The sequence below is a fragment of the Hippocampus zosterae genome, chromosome 10 (assembly GCF_025434085.1).
Source record: "Hippocampus zosterae strain Florida chromosome 10, ASM2543408v3, whole genome shotgun sequence".
NCBI lineage: Eukaryota > Metazoa > Chordata > Actinopteri > Syngnathiformes > Syngnathidae > Hippocampus > Hippocampus zosterae.
The window spans coordinates 23,515,344-23,529,563 of NC_067460.1; the positions used below are offsets into that span (position 1 = coordinate 23,515,344).

At 46.5% G+C, this 14,220-nt stretch overlaps 2 protein-coding genes and 1 long non-coding RNA gene across 5 annotated transcripts in view; all 3 read left to right on the forward strand.

The window, feature by feature from the left end:
- The window catches only part of usp16 (ubiquitin specific peptidase 16), a 274,331-nt gene extending 265,151 nt beyond the window's left edge, over positions 1-9,180 (forward strand). For 2 of the 3 annotated variants that reach the window (XM_052078408.1, XM_052078407.1), the window contains exons 2-18: positions 39-115; positions 193-392; positions 459-562; positions 656-768; positions 858-1,081; positions 1,159-1,254; positions 2,273-2,403; positions 2,490-2,577; positions 3,242-3,323; positions 3,423-3,514; positions 3,594-3,647; positions 4,541-4,687; positions 5,152-5,740; positions 6,948-7,042; positions 7,161-7,247; positions 7,484-7,625; positions 8,817-9,180. In XM_052078408.1, coding sequence (XP_051934368.1) covers positions 55-115; positions 193-392; positions 459-562; positions 656-768; positions 858-1,081; positions 1,159-1,254; positions 2,273-2,403; positions 2,490-2,577; positions 3,242-3,323; positions 3,423-3,514; positions 3,594-3,647; positions 4,541-4,687; positions 5,152-5,740; positions 6,948-7,042; positions 7,161-7,247; positions 7,484-7,625; positions 8,817-8,932 — 2,421 coding nt within the window. In that variant the 5' untranslated portion in view covers positions 39-54 and the 3' untranslated portion in view covers positions 8,933-9,180. The remainder of the gene's footprint in view (positions 1-38; positions 116-192; positions 393-458; positions 563-655; positions 769-857; positions 1,082-1,158; positions 1,255-2,272; positions 2,404-2,489; positions 2,578-3,241; positions 3,324-3,422; positions 3,515-3,593; positions 3,648-4,540; positions 4,688-5,151; positions 5,741-6,947; positions 7,043-7,160; positions 7,248-7,483; positions 7,626-8,816) is intronic. The other variant, XM_052078409.1, reaches the window with a different exon arrangement.
- Positions 1-14,220, forward strand: part of LOC127609024 (uncharacterized) — a 220,753-nt gene that overhangs the window by 153,548 nt on the left and 52,985 nt on the right. The gene's annotated exons all lie outside the window — the stretch shown is intronic.
- Positions 9,290-13,201, forward strand: LOC127608939 (transcription regulator protein BACH1-like). The gene is made up of 5 exons (XM_052078485.1): positions 9,290-9,373; positions 10,226-10,480; positions 10,632-11,609; positions 12,037-12,243; positions 12,353-13,201. The coding sequence occupies exons 2-5, from the start codon at positions 10,238-10,240 to the stop codon at positions 12,548-12,550; spliced, it is 1,626 nt and encodes a 541-aa protein (XP_051934445.1). The 5' UTR covers positions 9,290-9,373; positions 10,226-10,237; the 3' UTR covers positions 12,551-13,201.

Here is a 14,220-nt window from a genome sequence, read left to right on the forward strand (position 1 = left end):
ACCAAAAATACGTCACGTGTGGTTTCCGTCTGTAATAGCGTAAAATAAGGGAACATGGGGAAGAAAAAAGCGAAGGACAGGAGCTCCAGAGAGGATGATGAGTTTGAAATGACAGGTACGCATGCTTACATCTTCACAAAAGTGATGAAGAGTAGCTTGATCCTTCTCCACAACTGTGTTTTATCCTCTCAGGTCCAGTTTGCAAGCACATTAGGAAAGGCACAGACCAGACTCTTCTCAGGAAGATCTCTGACGTATTTGACGGGACACGTTGCCAGGACTGCAAAAATGAGGACAATAAAGAGAACAGAAGCACTGACCCTTCTGGCGACTCTGAGGATGAAAATGACTTGGTGGTGGAAGTGTGGATGTGCATGAAATGTGGCCACAGAGTGAGTTCACGTCACCTTGATTTGTTTGGACATCAAGAAAGGTTTGATTGAAACTTTTCTTTGAAGGGATGTGGACGAAGCTCAGAGAACCAACACGCCATCAAACACTACGAAACGCCGCGGTCAGATACTCATTGCCTGGTGATCAGCTTGGACAGCTGGAGTGTTTGGTGAGTGTACGTGTTTCCTTTCCATGGGAAAGTTGAGATTTGTTTTTGGCTTTTCACTTTTGTAAGTGACTTCCACCTCTGCTCCTCCTTCAGGTGCTACGAGTGCGACGATGAGGTGCGGTACTCTGCAAGCAGTCAGTTGGCTCAGCTGGTGAGCAACATCAAAAAGAAGATGCAGCTGGAGTCTGTACAGAAAACAGAGAGAAGTAAGTGTAAAATACAACGGAGCCGCGAAGACCCGGCACACAATCTGTTATGGGTTGTCATTTCTCCTCCTCGCCATTCGCCGTCACAGAAAACGACGTGTTGGAGGTGCGACCGAAAAGCGTCACTTTCAAGACAGAAGAAGATGAAGACAAGGAGAACGTCAGGAACCGCAGCTGCGAGAGGAGGACCACCAGGAAAGTGTCTGTGTGCAAGTCGCCAAACTCCAGCAGCTCAACGGAAGACAACAGCGGCGTTCCCGTCCGGGGGCTCAGCAACCTGGGCAATACTTGTTTCTTTAACGCCGTCATCCAGGTAAAAAGACCTTCCCAAACAAGACAAATGAATCCATGTGAAGTGTCACCAAATGTTTTCTTGTATCCACGTTGCAGAACCTCTCTCAGACGCAGATGTTAAGACAGACCCTGAACAAGGTGATAGAAGACAAGACCAGCCTCAGTGTCAAACCAGCTTCCTCCTCCACACTGGTACATTTTTTTTTCTGACTCGACTGTATGAACTTGGAAAAAGTTATTTCACACATCTGTCCCCAACTTCAAAAAAAATGTCAGCTTCCCAAAAGCCAAGCTAACCCTGGGCTAGATGCTACGTTTACGCAAGTCCACTTTTTAATCGTAAAGTCCGCAAAACGTCCATAAAGTACAGTACCTAAAAATAAGAATGATGTCATTTTTGCCTTTAAATGGGTCAATGATTGACACCCTTGTATATTCTGATTAATGACTGAGAAACCTGGACACAGATGGCCAATCCCCCCCCAAAATAGAACACAAATTGGAAAAATACCGGGAAACATTGTTTTCATTCAGCACAGCCCAAATTCATTCATTCATTCATTCATCTTCTGAGCTGCTTGATCCTCACTAGGGTCGCGGGGGATGCTGGAGCCTATCCCAGCTGTCTTCGGGCAGTAGGCGGGGGACACCCTGAATCGGTTGCCAGCCAATCGCAGGGCACACAGAAACGAACAACCATTCGCACTCACACTCACACCTAGGGACAATTTAGAGTGTTCAATCAGCCTGCCATGTATATTTTTGGAATGTGGGAGGAAACCGGAGCACCCGGAGAAAACCCACGCAGGCCCGGGGAGAACATGCAAACTCCACACAGGGAGGCCGGAGCTGGAATCGAACCCGGTACCTCTGCACTGTGAAGCCGACGTGCTAACCACTGGACTACCGGGCCGCTCCATAAAGTACAGTACCTAAAAATAAGAATGACGCCATTTTTGCCTTTGAATGGGTCAATGATTGACACCCTTCTATATTCTGATTAATGACTGAGCAACGTGGACACAGATGGCCAATCCCCCCCCCCCCAAAATAGAACACAAATTGGAAAAATACCGGGAAACATTGTTTTCATTCAGCACAGCCCAAATTGATTTGGAGAAAAGAAAAAAATGGCACAAAATGTCGTTCTAGAATCACTTTAAAAATAAACCCTGGCCAATTCTAACTTTGACTTTTTGTGAGCATATAGGAGGCCATTGTGGCCGAATTGGATCGGCCCGGCTCGCTAACGATGGCGATGAATCAGCTCCTCAACGAAATCCAAGAGTCAAAGAAAGGCGTGGTGACACCACTGGAGCTGTTTGCGCAAGTTTGTAAAAAGTGAGCACCCGACCGCTACAAATGCTGACGTCCGAACCCGGCAACTTGAGTGTTTTGCGTTCACGGCCTTTGTCTCGTTGGCGCAGGGCTGCGAGGTTCAAAGGATTTCAGCAGCAAGACAGCCAGGAGCTGCTGCGCTACCTCCTCGACGGCATGAGGGCGGAGGAGAGCAAAGTATGCCATTTGGTGGCCAGCGAAAGGCTCAAATGATTGCGATGACATGAATTTGATTTGCATGACACGCGTGCGTTCCAGTCGCATTCACGTGCATTCTTTCTGTATTCCGCACTACTCTTTGGTTGATTTATTCATTCATTCATCTTCCGAGCCGCTTGATCCTCACGAGGGTCGCAGGGGGTGCTGGAGCCTATCCCAGCTGCCTTCGGGCAGTGGGCGGGGGACACCCTGAATCGGTTGCCAGCCAATCGCAGGGCACACAGAAACGAACAACCATCCGCACTCACATTTAAACCTCGGGACAATTTTAGAGTGTTCAATCAGCCTGCCACGCATGTTTTTGGAATGTGGGAGGAAACCGGAGCACCCGGAGAAAACCCACGCAGGCCCGGGGAGAACATGCAAACTCCACACAGGGAGGCCGGAGCTGGAATCGAACCCGGTACCTCTGCGCTGTGAAGCCGACGTGCTAACCACTGGTCCACCGGGCCGCCTTGGTTGATTTATATTTTATATTTTATATATTTGATTGTCTTGCAAAGCACTTTGACTGTGAGCGGTGTGATATGAACCCATTATTATTATTATTATTATTATTATTATTATTAATATTACTTATTTATTCATTTTCACATTTAATCACTTGATTTGTATCTTTCAGAGGGTGAGCTCTGCAATCACGGAGACACTGAAACGATCGGGAAAAGTCACAGATGCAGAGGAGCTCAAATCCGTCGTTAAAGGTAAAGTAGAAATTGCCGCTGTGCGTGTGTGTTTTTTAAAGGGGGCGGGGGGTTGCGGTTGTTGCTTAAAGTATGCCATGCATCTGTTTTAATGAGCAGAGTATGAGAAAAACGGGCTACCTCAAAATTTTGTGGACCAGGTGTTTGGCGGAGAGATGACCAGCACGATCATGTGTCAGCAGTGTAAAACGGTAGCGCAAACGAGACGACGTTCACAGTATCATGCCGACAAATATTGATGCTCAACGGCTCCTTTTTTTACTCTCACAGGTGTCTGTGGTCACCGAGATGTTTTTGGACCTTTCTCTTCCAGTTTCTGATCAGGTAAAAAAAAAAAAGAAAAAATGTATGCGTGTGTGTGTTTTGTTTTCCCATTAAAAAAAAAAACTTTGAAAACTACAGTGCAAGTGTGAGGCTGCCAGTTGACTTGAGAGCAAAACAAATTGAAATATGAGCATTCGGTGCTAGCAACAAATACCAAATCACTTGTTTGTTTGTTTGTTTATTGAACATAAAACATATACAGTAATAATTTGAAAATAAGGTAGATAAAAAAGTAAAAAGAAAGAAATCAGTCTTCATTCAACACAGTTATTATGTTCAAGGGAGTAGGATGAAGTAAAAAACTTACTAGTCCTACCCCGTTATGTTTATATCTACTAAATCATTTTTATATCACTACTTCACAAGTCGTGTTTTGCCACAAAGTGAAATCTTCAAAACAAGCCGTTTTAAATTTTTGCCACTCCCAGTCAAAGTTTACCGTTAAATTAAACATAAAAAAAGAGAATTTATAACAATCACATCACTTTGAATGTCCGCTAGCTTAATCCTAGCACACGAAAGAAAATGGCATCGACGTGGCAGTGGTATAACGGTCTCAGCCGTGGATATTTGAACACAAGTGGTGTAAAAATAAATCTTCACAGATAACAATGATCACAGACATATATGATTTATCTTCTGTAAAAAGGATATTCTTACTGCTTTTTACACTTATATTTGGATGTGAAATGCTTCGTTTGTGTTGTACGACTGCATTCTACCGCCCCCTGGTGGCCAAGGCCCTGCACACCAGAAGGAGCACAAACGTTGGAACGGAACGACGGCATTTCCATTCATATCAATCGCTAAAGATTTGAATTTCACTTTAGAAAAGCTTGTGTGCACTTTTTAAGTTGGATCTTGTGTGCGTTTGTCTCGTTGTGTGAATACAGGCATACAGGAAGAAGACCCAGAAAAGAACAGTACGGAAAAGCAGCGAAGCCAGTGAGGACGGCCCGGAAAGTCAGGGCGAAGATGTTCCCGCGGGTAGCAAGTACCAGCAGAAGAAAGCCAAGAAGCAGGCCAAGAAACAAGCCAAGGTAAACACTCTCTCTCGATTGCCCCCACTTGACCGTCATAGGTTTCCGATTTTCGTAATGACATATTTTGGCATTGAATTAATTAGATACAAACAATGCGCATTGGCCTTTTTTCATTACATACCATTTTGGTGCAGTGGGTCAAATTGACCCTGGGATTATTGCTGGTCCTTCGTTAACACGGGATTCCCCCCCCCCCCCCCCCCCCCTTGTTAAACTGTAACTTTATTAATGTGAGGTTACGGCGTGAGCTTTTTAAAAATACAACCTGTTCTTCATGAGATTGCAACCTTTCACCGCAGAAATATACGAAATATATAATAAACTCTTCTGACTTCCAAGAAGTATTTTTTTAAAATTCCTACGGCATTCAGAGCGACACATGGCATTTACATCCTTGGAAAAAAAACTCAGTGGACCCGCAACTTTAAGACTTCCCCATTTCTTCCTTTTTGTCTCCGCAGCATCAAAAGAGGCAGCAGAAGCTGGAGAGCCGAGTCAGTTTCAACAGTCTCGCGTCTCTGAATCAAGCGAAAGATCTCGCAGAAGACGTTGAAAAGCGGGAAGGGGAATCCGCGCAAACCGGACAAAACCCGCCTAGCATCGACGCGGTCCAACCTGACAAGGACGACGACAAAGGCGACTCTGTCAACAACTCTCATTCGGAATCCTCCTGCAACCGCTTCACCGCCTCACCGGAAGCACGCTGCTCCAGCGACGGTTTCTTGGACGACGACGACGACTTTTTGCTGGCCAGCGAGATGGAGAAAATCAACTTGAACGACGCCTTCATCGAGTCGGACTTGGTGGAAACATGCCCGGAGAGCGAGGACGACGGGCCGGCGGGGGATGAGGCCAAGGAATACGTGGTGGTCAACCAGGACCCGGAGCTGGCCTTCCAGACTTTGGCCCGCAGGCCTTCGCCCGACAATCAGGAGTGCTCGGTGGAGTCGTGTCTGTTTCACTTCACGGAGGAGGAGATCCTCAGCGAGAATAACAGCCTGCTATGCATCTGCTGCACGAAACGGCAGGCAAACAAGGACAAGTCTGCGGGTAAGAAAAATGCAGGGGACATGCGGTCAAGGGAGGCAGGTGAGGCAGAGCCTCACCTCTGAATGCGCATTGCATTGCGCAATCATCACAAACCGGGTTGATGCACGCAATTGGCTCGTGCTGCTTGCCGTATCGTCTGCATGTCGCAAATATCATGTTGAGCCAATTGAATAAGCTACCCTTTTTGCTTTATATAAGATATAAGATATAAGATATCCTTTATTCGTCCCACACTGGGGAATATATTTGTAAATCTGACGCTAAAGGAGTCAGTGCCTCACCAACCACGAACCACACCGCACGCCACTGGAAAAATGTGCGTGGGAGAGTGGAATGACTTTTTCTTTTAAAGGGGATACTTTTTTGGGGGGGGTTTGGGGGGGTGCCACTAATCAAAACAATGACCAGGTGTCCTCATAACCTGTCTAGACTGTGATGTCCTTTCGTCCAAATAGGATGTAGAATTACAGCACACTTTTCAATTAGCGTTTCAGTCTCATCAAGTGCGGCTTTTCATCCCCATGGCAGGGGTGGGGCTTGGAAATTGAACGAGGCAAGCGACTTCTACTAGCGTCGGGGGAGAGGGGAAAAGCATTTTCAATTGTGGAGGCGGCACTTCATCCGCCGCACTTCCAGATCTGTGCAAAAAGCGCATGCAGCAGACACATCGGTTTATCGCAATGCATCCATCCCGTTGCTCGTGATGTGGCAATTTGGGAACATTCAAAAAAAGGCTTGATCACAAATACTTCTTCGGAATTGGCCAAAAATTTGGATTTACAGCAAATGACTGACCGGGCTCAGTATGCCTTTCAATACTATGACGACCGGGGGCGGAGCTAGTGGTCAGGACAAGGTGAGCCACTAGCCCAGATGATGATGATGATGAAAATAGCAAGTACACGTAAATGCAGTTTAAAGCCCGCTTGCATTTTCACTTGTTGAGGCAGAGCTTTATGTGATTGATCTGTGCATGTGGCACATGCAGCGGACACAGGACCAAGCACAAATATCCCCCACACTCAACAGTCAACATTTTTGCAACTGATCGGAAGCTAATGCCGATCTGTGCCGACACTGACCTCGGCTTGCACATCGAGTGATTCTATGTTGTCCAAATGTTGCTTGAAAATGGCAGATCTGTCTTCCCAACTTTTCCGGAAGTCAAGTTTTGTCTAATATGTCCTCTCAAATGCTCTCTGGCTAGGATCTAAGAAGAACGTTTACACGGAGGCTTCCAAGCAAATGCTGATCTCCTCTCCGCCACCGGTGCTCACGCTTCACCTGAAGAGATTTCAGCAGGTGATCCGACGGGGAGGAACAAACATTCGCATTCACGCATTTCCCCATCTGTCCGCAGTAAAGCATTCTGTTAAATTCTCTTCTGTTAAATTCCCTTTTTTTTTTTTATTTCCTCCAGAACGGCTACGGTATTTGTAAAGTGAACCGACACGTACCCTTCCCCCTGATACTGGATCTCGCCCCCTTTTGTGCCCTCAAGAGTAAGGTAATGTGGTTTTGAGGATGTCGTTTTTGTTCATTAGAATCAGATTTTGTTTTTGCGCTCAATATCTCTCGGCTGAATATGTTTTTTTAAAAAAAATATTTAATTTCTCACTTTATTTTTACGTCTGCAATTGCTTTCGTTTGTCAGTGTTCATGTCGAGGTCCCATTGGCCGGGGTGCCAAAAAGTGTGTCGTAAACGTATCTTCAAATCATGAGACATTCGTTTCTCCTTGCAGAACGTGGTAGAAGGTGAACGTCAGATTCTCTACAGCCTGTACGGTATCGTGGAGCACAGCGGCACCATGAGGTCCGGTCACTACACAGCGTTTGTGAAAGTGCGACCCAAAAGCTCCAAATTGTCCTCCAGCAGGCTTGAAGGTAAGAACAAGTTGCAGAATGGATGCAAGTGAGGGAAAAGTTACGTTTTAGCGGTAGTACCCATTTTGATAACTTGGCACACACTTACACAGTGCGAAAAACAAATCACATTTGAATGTCATTTTTTGCTAATATTGTGAACAGGCGAGCAAATTAGTCGAAAAATGGCAAACCCCCCCCCCCCCCCCCCCAAAACTTTCTTGAGTAAGGCTGGCAAATATCTTCATTGTCTGAATGTGTTGCGTCATCTGCTGTATTGCTTTTTGGTTGCTGCCCCTCCATCTCTGCTGTTGCCATTTAGTTTTCATTCATTCATTCATTCATTCATTCATTCATTCATTCATTCATTCATCTTCCGAACCGGTGGTTACGGAACGACAAAGAAGTCCAAGGTAGGTTGCCCTTCCGCTTCCGTTTGGCCACATGGAGAGAAGCGCATGTTGTTCGTGAGGGGACTGCAATCATATCCCTGAGGGACCCCACTCCAAATTATGATGTATGTTTTTTGGTTAGACTAACTCTATGTCGGTACAAAATAATATTCATCATTCATTCATTCATTCATTCATCTTCCGAGCCGCTTGATCCTCACTAGGGTCGCGGGGGGTGCTGGAGCCTATCCCAGCCGTCTCCGGGCAATAGGCGGGGGACACCCTGAATCGGTTGCCAGCCAATCGCAGGGCACACAGAAACGAACAACCATCCACGCTCACAATCACACCGAGGGACAATTTAGAGTGTTCAATCAGCCTGCTATGCATGTTTTTGGAATGTGGGAGGAAACCGGAGCACCCGGAGAAAACCCACGCAGGCCCGGGGAGAACATGCAAACTCCGCCATTTAGTTTTGTTTTCCCACATTTGTAAGATCTCATTCAGTCAAGATCACCTGCAATTGTCTTTCCTGCTGTACTGTATTTGTGTTTTTTTTCCCTCAATGTTGTGGTCGTAAAAAAAAAATTGTGTTGTGGGACCAGAAACTAGAAAGTACAGATATCAGTTTTCAGAAAAAGAAATGCTCAAATAAAGAAGAGAGGTTTTCGTACTGTTGAGGAATGGGAGCTGTCAACTTCTAGCGGAATAATTCCTTAACAGTACTGGAAATAATGAACTGATTATCAGCTCAACCCAAGTTTTCTTATCAAATCTGCTCGATTGCAACTGATGAAACCTGTCTCCACCTTTTTATTAGGAGAGCCACCCCAAGGATCGTGGTTCCACATCAGCGACACCAGCGTGCAGCCCGTGAGCGAGAGCAGAGTGCAGAGTAGCCAAGCCTACCTCCTGTTCTACGAGAGGATCCGCTAAGAATCGTCAAATCTGTGCCTCTAATGCCCTCCCGCTGCTCAAGCTCCACCGTACAGAATTTCTCTGTGTCACTGACTTGACGGTGACTTCTCATAAGGACATTTAGCGCTGATGTTTTACAGCTGTTTTGTTTCTCAGACTCATGGGAATGTGTCGAGGTGTGCAAACATAAGGTCCGAACGTTTATTAAAAAAAAAAGATTTGGACAAAAACTCAGTAATTCCATATAGTGGGCGATGGTGGTGGAATTTTAAGCAAATACATGTTTATTTTGTATGCCCATGCAATAAAACACAGAACATGACAGTATGTTCCCTGTTTCTGGAAGGGCTATGCCCTTCGCGCATGCGCAGTTGCTCGTTAGGCTTTTCCCTGCACGGCTTTTGCTGACTGAGGTTCCGGATGAGCACAAATGGTACCGCTAACGAGCTGACACTCCAGGTTGGTGTTCAATCTATATGTTAACCGTTTTAATTAAACTATTAGTTTAATAGTTTTTACTGTCTTCAATGAGCTTGCTTGAAATTACATGACAATAAGCGCCTCGCCGAAGCGGAGGGGGCGCTCCGTTCCACCCCCCCTTTTTTTTTTCAAACTTAGTCCGAAGACTTTAATATAAGCATTTTTCGCCAAAAAGAATCAAACGTGTCGTAAAATGAGTTTGTCTCCTCGAGCTTTGTTCCCCCGCGTGTGTTTGGCCAAGTTGGCTAATCATGAGTCAGCATTTTAAACTTGTCTTGACGAGCAGAAAAGTGCTAATAAGGTCGCTAACTGTTTACGCGACAAGTCATTATAAACGCCAACGTAAGCTGTGCCAAACGTTATACCTTTACAAAGATAATGAACAATTTAAATTAGTTTGATTTAAATTGTATGGAAATGAATTGTGTGACGCCGAATAGTGTTCTTAATAATATGGTCCTCATGTTTTACACCATTGCAAAAACAATGTGAACACATACGCATCTTAGACGAGTTTAATATACAAGTATAATAATAATAACGACCAAATGACTGAAATTTTAGGCGTGAGGTGTCCCTGGATGTTTTTATTATACTGCCCTGACATGGCCATTTTGTTTTATCAAGTAAAATCCTCTGAAGTGCTGCTTTCTATTTCCATTCCTTTAAATGGGGTCATTTGCTGTGTTTCGAGCTGCCAGCGTGACCAAGAAACGATTTCAACTCTGACTTAATGACAGCAATGTGTCACAGACTCAACATTTTGAAGTAAAACACCTGAAATCACATTGAAGCCATTGATGAACACCCTGCTTTCTCTTCACTCCGCAGGCCGAGTGAACCATGCTCCTCCAAGCCCAGCGCGTGTCTGTGTTCACCTTCCAGTCGGCCGTCCACAGCGCTCACGTCCTGCAGTGCTTGGACGAGCAGCGGCGGCATGACGTTCTGTGCGACGTGACCGTGGTGGTGGAGGGCCGCCGCTTCCGCGCCCATGCCGCCGTCCTGGCCTCGTGTAGCGAGTACTTCCACAGCCGCGCCGCTGCCGCCGACTCAAAACACAACTCTGTTGTCACCCTTCCGGATGAGGTCAGTTCGGGATCTCCATTCAGTTTGCCACTATAAATGTGAACGAAAAAGAATGACAACAGGAAGTATTTCAAGCGCAACCGTTTTTGCTGGTAAAATGGAAGTATAAATTTGATCGTGCCTAATCAATCGTCCGCCCCTTTTGCCTCAGGTGACAGTGCAGGGCTTTGAACCTTTGCTGCAGTTTGCCTACACATCAAAGCTGCTCTTCACCAAAGAAAACATCCATCAGATTCAAAGCTGCGCCCAATTCTTGGGTTTTTGCAACCTGGAGTCGGCGTGCTTCGATTTCCTCATCCCCAAGTTTTCTGAGCCGAAAGCGCAGCATGTCAAGCAGCGGGTCTGCTGTCAAGGCGGCGAGGCGAAGCCGCCCAGCTCCAACTCGCCGACGGACCTCCCGTCGCCGTTCCCTTTGGCCGCTCCTGTTCCCGCTCGCGGCTTGTGTTTGGAAACTTGCGGGCCGCAGATGCCTTCGCTATCCCTGGACTTGTCGGCCAACATCGTGTGTCCGATGTTGTCTCTGCCCGATCGGGACGATGCGGCTCATCATGACTCTCAGATGTGCGCCGGGGACATTTTGGCTGTGGAAGACGTTTGCGGGCAACGGCGGTTGAGTCTGCCGGAGTTGCCGTGCGAGCTGTCGACGGCGGAGCACGTGGATCCGCGAGCCGTGATTGGGCCCGGGGAGGAGACTCTAGACGTGGGCTTCGGCCTTGTTCCTTGTCCCGGTGCCGAAGATTGCTCGCAGTTATTAGAGGAGTCAGCCAAGGATGAGGGATTCTCCGAGAGAAGCAGGGAGGAGCGGGAAGTGGCCGAGCATCTGGCCAAGGGATTTTGGTCAGACCTGTGCACCCCCCCACCTCCGGCTCAGATCATGCCCGCCTTGGACCAGAGCAATGGGGAGAAAGCCTCCTCGGACTTCCATTGGCTCAAACAGCTGGATCTCGCCTCCAATCCGGCCGACTGCCCTTTCCTCAGGGAGCTCGGCACGGGCGAGGAGCCCAACTCGCGCACCGAAGCGCTATCCCAATCGGAGAAGAGCCCCTGCATATCTTCACTCAACTCGGGGGAGGACTCCGATATGGACAGCGATGGAGATACGGAGGCCAACAACAGGAGAGCGGCCGAGGTCAGCGTCACGTTCAGACAATAATTCCTGCCGCGGGGGGGGGGGAGTCCTCCTTTTGAAACGGTGTTTGGTTGTCACCTGAATTTGTGTGGCGTTCGATTAGCAACCTAGGATGATGTTCTAGTAGGCTTTTCAAGACTTGAAATCCAAATCCAAGACAAATTAGGGACGTCTGTATTGTCTTTGCCTCGTTGACATGTGTACCGAGTGACTGATTAGATGCCGGAAATTTTGCTTCATGCTTTGAATGTGATAGAAAGCATCGGGATCGTTATCAGGCTTCTTCAAAGCTCGCTGATGAGCTCAATCGGGTGTGTTGGAGGATGGAAATATCAAAAACAGGCAGCATAGGGGGCTCTCAAGGACCCGACTTGGGCACCGGCGTAATCTGCAATAATATATCGTTGTCGCCCCCCCCCCCCTTTAGATTCAGCTGCCGTTCCCAGTGGAGCACATCTCCACGCTAAGTCGCAGCGCTTTCCAGCAGCTTCTCAAGCGCCATTCCATGACACCCGAGCAGCTGGATTTCGTTCACGACGTCCGGCGCCGGAGCAAAAACCGCGCGGCGGCGCAACGATGCAGGAAGAGGAAGATGGACAGCATACATCATCTTGACAGTGAAATCAAAACCTTAGTAAGTCGCTCTGCGTTTCTCTCACGCTTGCTTGTCTTGACTTGAGCACAAACCCCTCAACTCAGGAGGAGCACGAAAATCCACTCAGATGACGTTTCTCTTGTTGCAGAAAAGTGAGAAAGCAAAGCTGCTTCAGGAACGCGCAGAACTGGAGCGGAACCTGGAAGAAACCCGCCAGAGTCTTTCCAGGCTGTGCAAGAGCGTCGGCGCCGAGTCCGCCTCGGACCAGGACCACCTGCACTTCCTGGCCAAGCTCTCGGCGCCGGACTTCCCGGCGTCGCCGCACCTCGCGGATAAAGATGCGTGAAGATGAATCGAAAAGTGGTAAGTTCAGAGGCTCCGGCCTGGAGATACTTAACATTTCCAAATATCCGTGTCCAAGGAATGTTGTTGGGTTTTTAAAAAATGTAATATGACAGACAGTAGTCACTCCTACATGGATTTTGCTTGCGTTTCCTTTTTAATTCACATCAACATAGTTCAGAATTTTACTAAAGCTTCGTTACGAGTGTGTTACTAACCATAGAGTAGGCTTCCGTTGGTCGATTTCTCAGGGAAAGACTCAACCTGATCCCTACGCCGGCACATTAACAACCCCCCCCCCACCCCCCGCCAACGTGTTTTTATGATCATTGTCAAGTGTTATGATACTGTACCGCGATACTGTGTCCCGAAACAAATATGCAAAGTACCAACGGAACTTTTTAAACGCGCGTTGTCTGGTTACAAATAAATGCATGGCTTGATGAGGAATGCTTCGAGTGCCTTAAAATGGGGCACGCAAGAGAAAAGAGTGGCGCAAATTGTGCCTTATGCATTTGTTTTTTTTTCTTTCTAATTCCCAAGCACTGTTGCACATTAACGTAGAGCCTTTATTGACATCTGCATATGGAGTGTTTAATTTTATTTTTTTTCGTCAATGTTGTCTTTGAAATAAAACATCATTTTGTGTTTACAAGCCGCTCCGATGAACTGGTCATCAAAAAAAAAAAGGGCAGTAGTAACGCAGTTGCGCCTGTAGGTGGGAGTAAAAGCCAACGATTCCGTTGCTGCTGTCAGAGATGTACAATTCACAGATGAGTGACAAATGAGTTCTAGCAAACTGTGTGTTTGGTAAATATGACAAAACACCGACACAGTTGTGGATTTGACTGCTCGCTTGGAGGAAGTGAAAGCAATTTGAACTTCAAAACGCTGACGCGGCAACAAACTCAAGACCCGGTTGGAAAGTGAGAAGTAAAACGGCATTCTGCCATATTTGTCACTCAAAAATTGGAAATGCCTACTTCCCAACAAACCGAACACTTTATAAGGATTGGTTTTCTTTGACTTTTTATTTTCTGTTTTGGATTTCAATGATGACGAGCAGCCAATCAAAAATCAAGTCAACCAAAGCAGCACCAACAACACCGATTTTGTGTACAAAAGCCTTTCAAACACGTCCTGACTGTCCCTTGTTTCATCTCATTCATTTTGAGACAACTGACGCATAGAAACGAGACCAAGATCATTCCAAAACCTTTTCCACCTTCAATGAGACCACTAACGTGTACAACTTTATTGAAAAGCCTACTAGAACATCTCAACTTCATCCGCGGTTAATCAGAATCATTTTAAATGGTGACGGTTGCGTGGTGACTCCCATTTAACGTTACTTTGAATGTGATTAGTTGATTCTGAACACAGCCCAGCGACGTCCTCATTTTTATAGCTGGGTGTGCACACATTTGTAACCTAATTGTGCTCATTGTATAGTTTTATCCCCCCCCCCCCCCACCCCCAATCGAGTTGTACATGTTACAAGTCACATTAATGACAGTTTTGACATGATTTACCTTGGTCTTGGGCTTTTTGTTTTGTTTTTTTAAATCCCCCAAAACAACGTGAGACCCCTGCAAACTTGGTTTTACTATTAGTAGATCTATGCTTGAGTATTTATAATGCAATGCAACTCCCAAACACAATTTTGGTCATTTA

Excerpts from the sequence above, each read along its gene's own strand:
- LOC127608939 (XM_052078485.1), top strand. The coding sequence starts at position 10,238 with ATGCTCCTCCAAGCCCAGCGCGTGTCTGTGTTCACCTTCCAGTCGGCC. Across the intron at positions 10,481-10,631 it reads TTGTCACCCTTCCGGATGAG|GTGACAGTGCAGGGCTTTGA; the intron begins GTCAGTTCGGGA and ends CTTTTGCCTCAG. Across the intron at positions 11,610-12,036 it reads ACAACAGGAGAGCGGCCGAG|ATTCAGCTGCCGTTCCCAGT; the intron begins GTCAGCGTCACG and ends CCCCCCCTTTAG.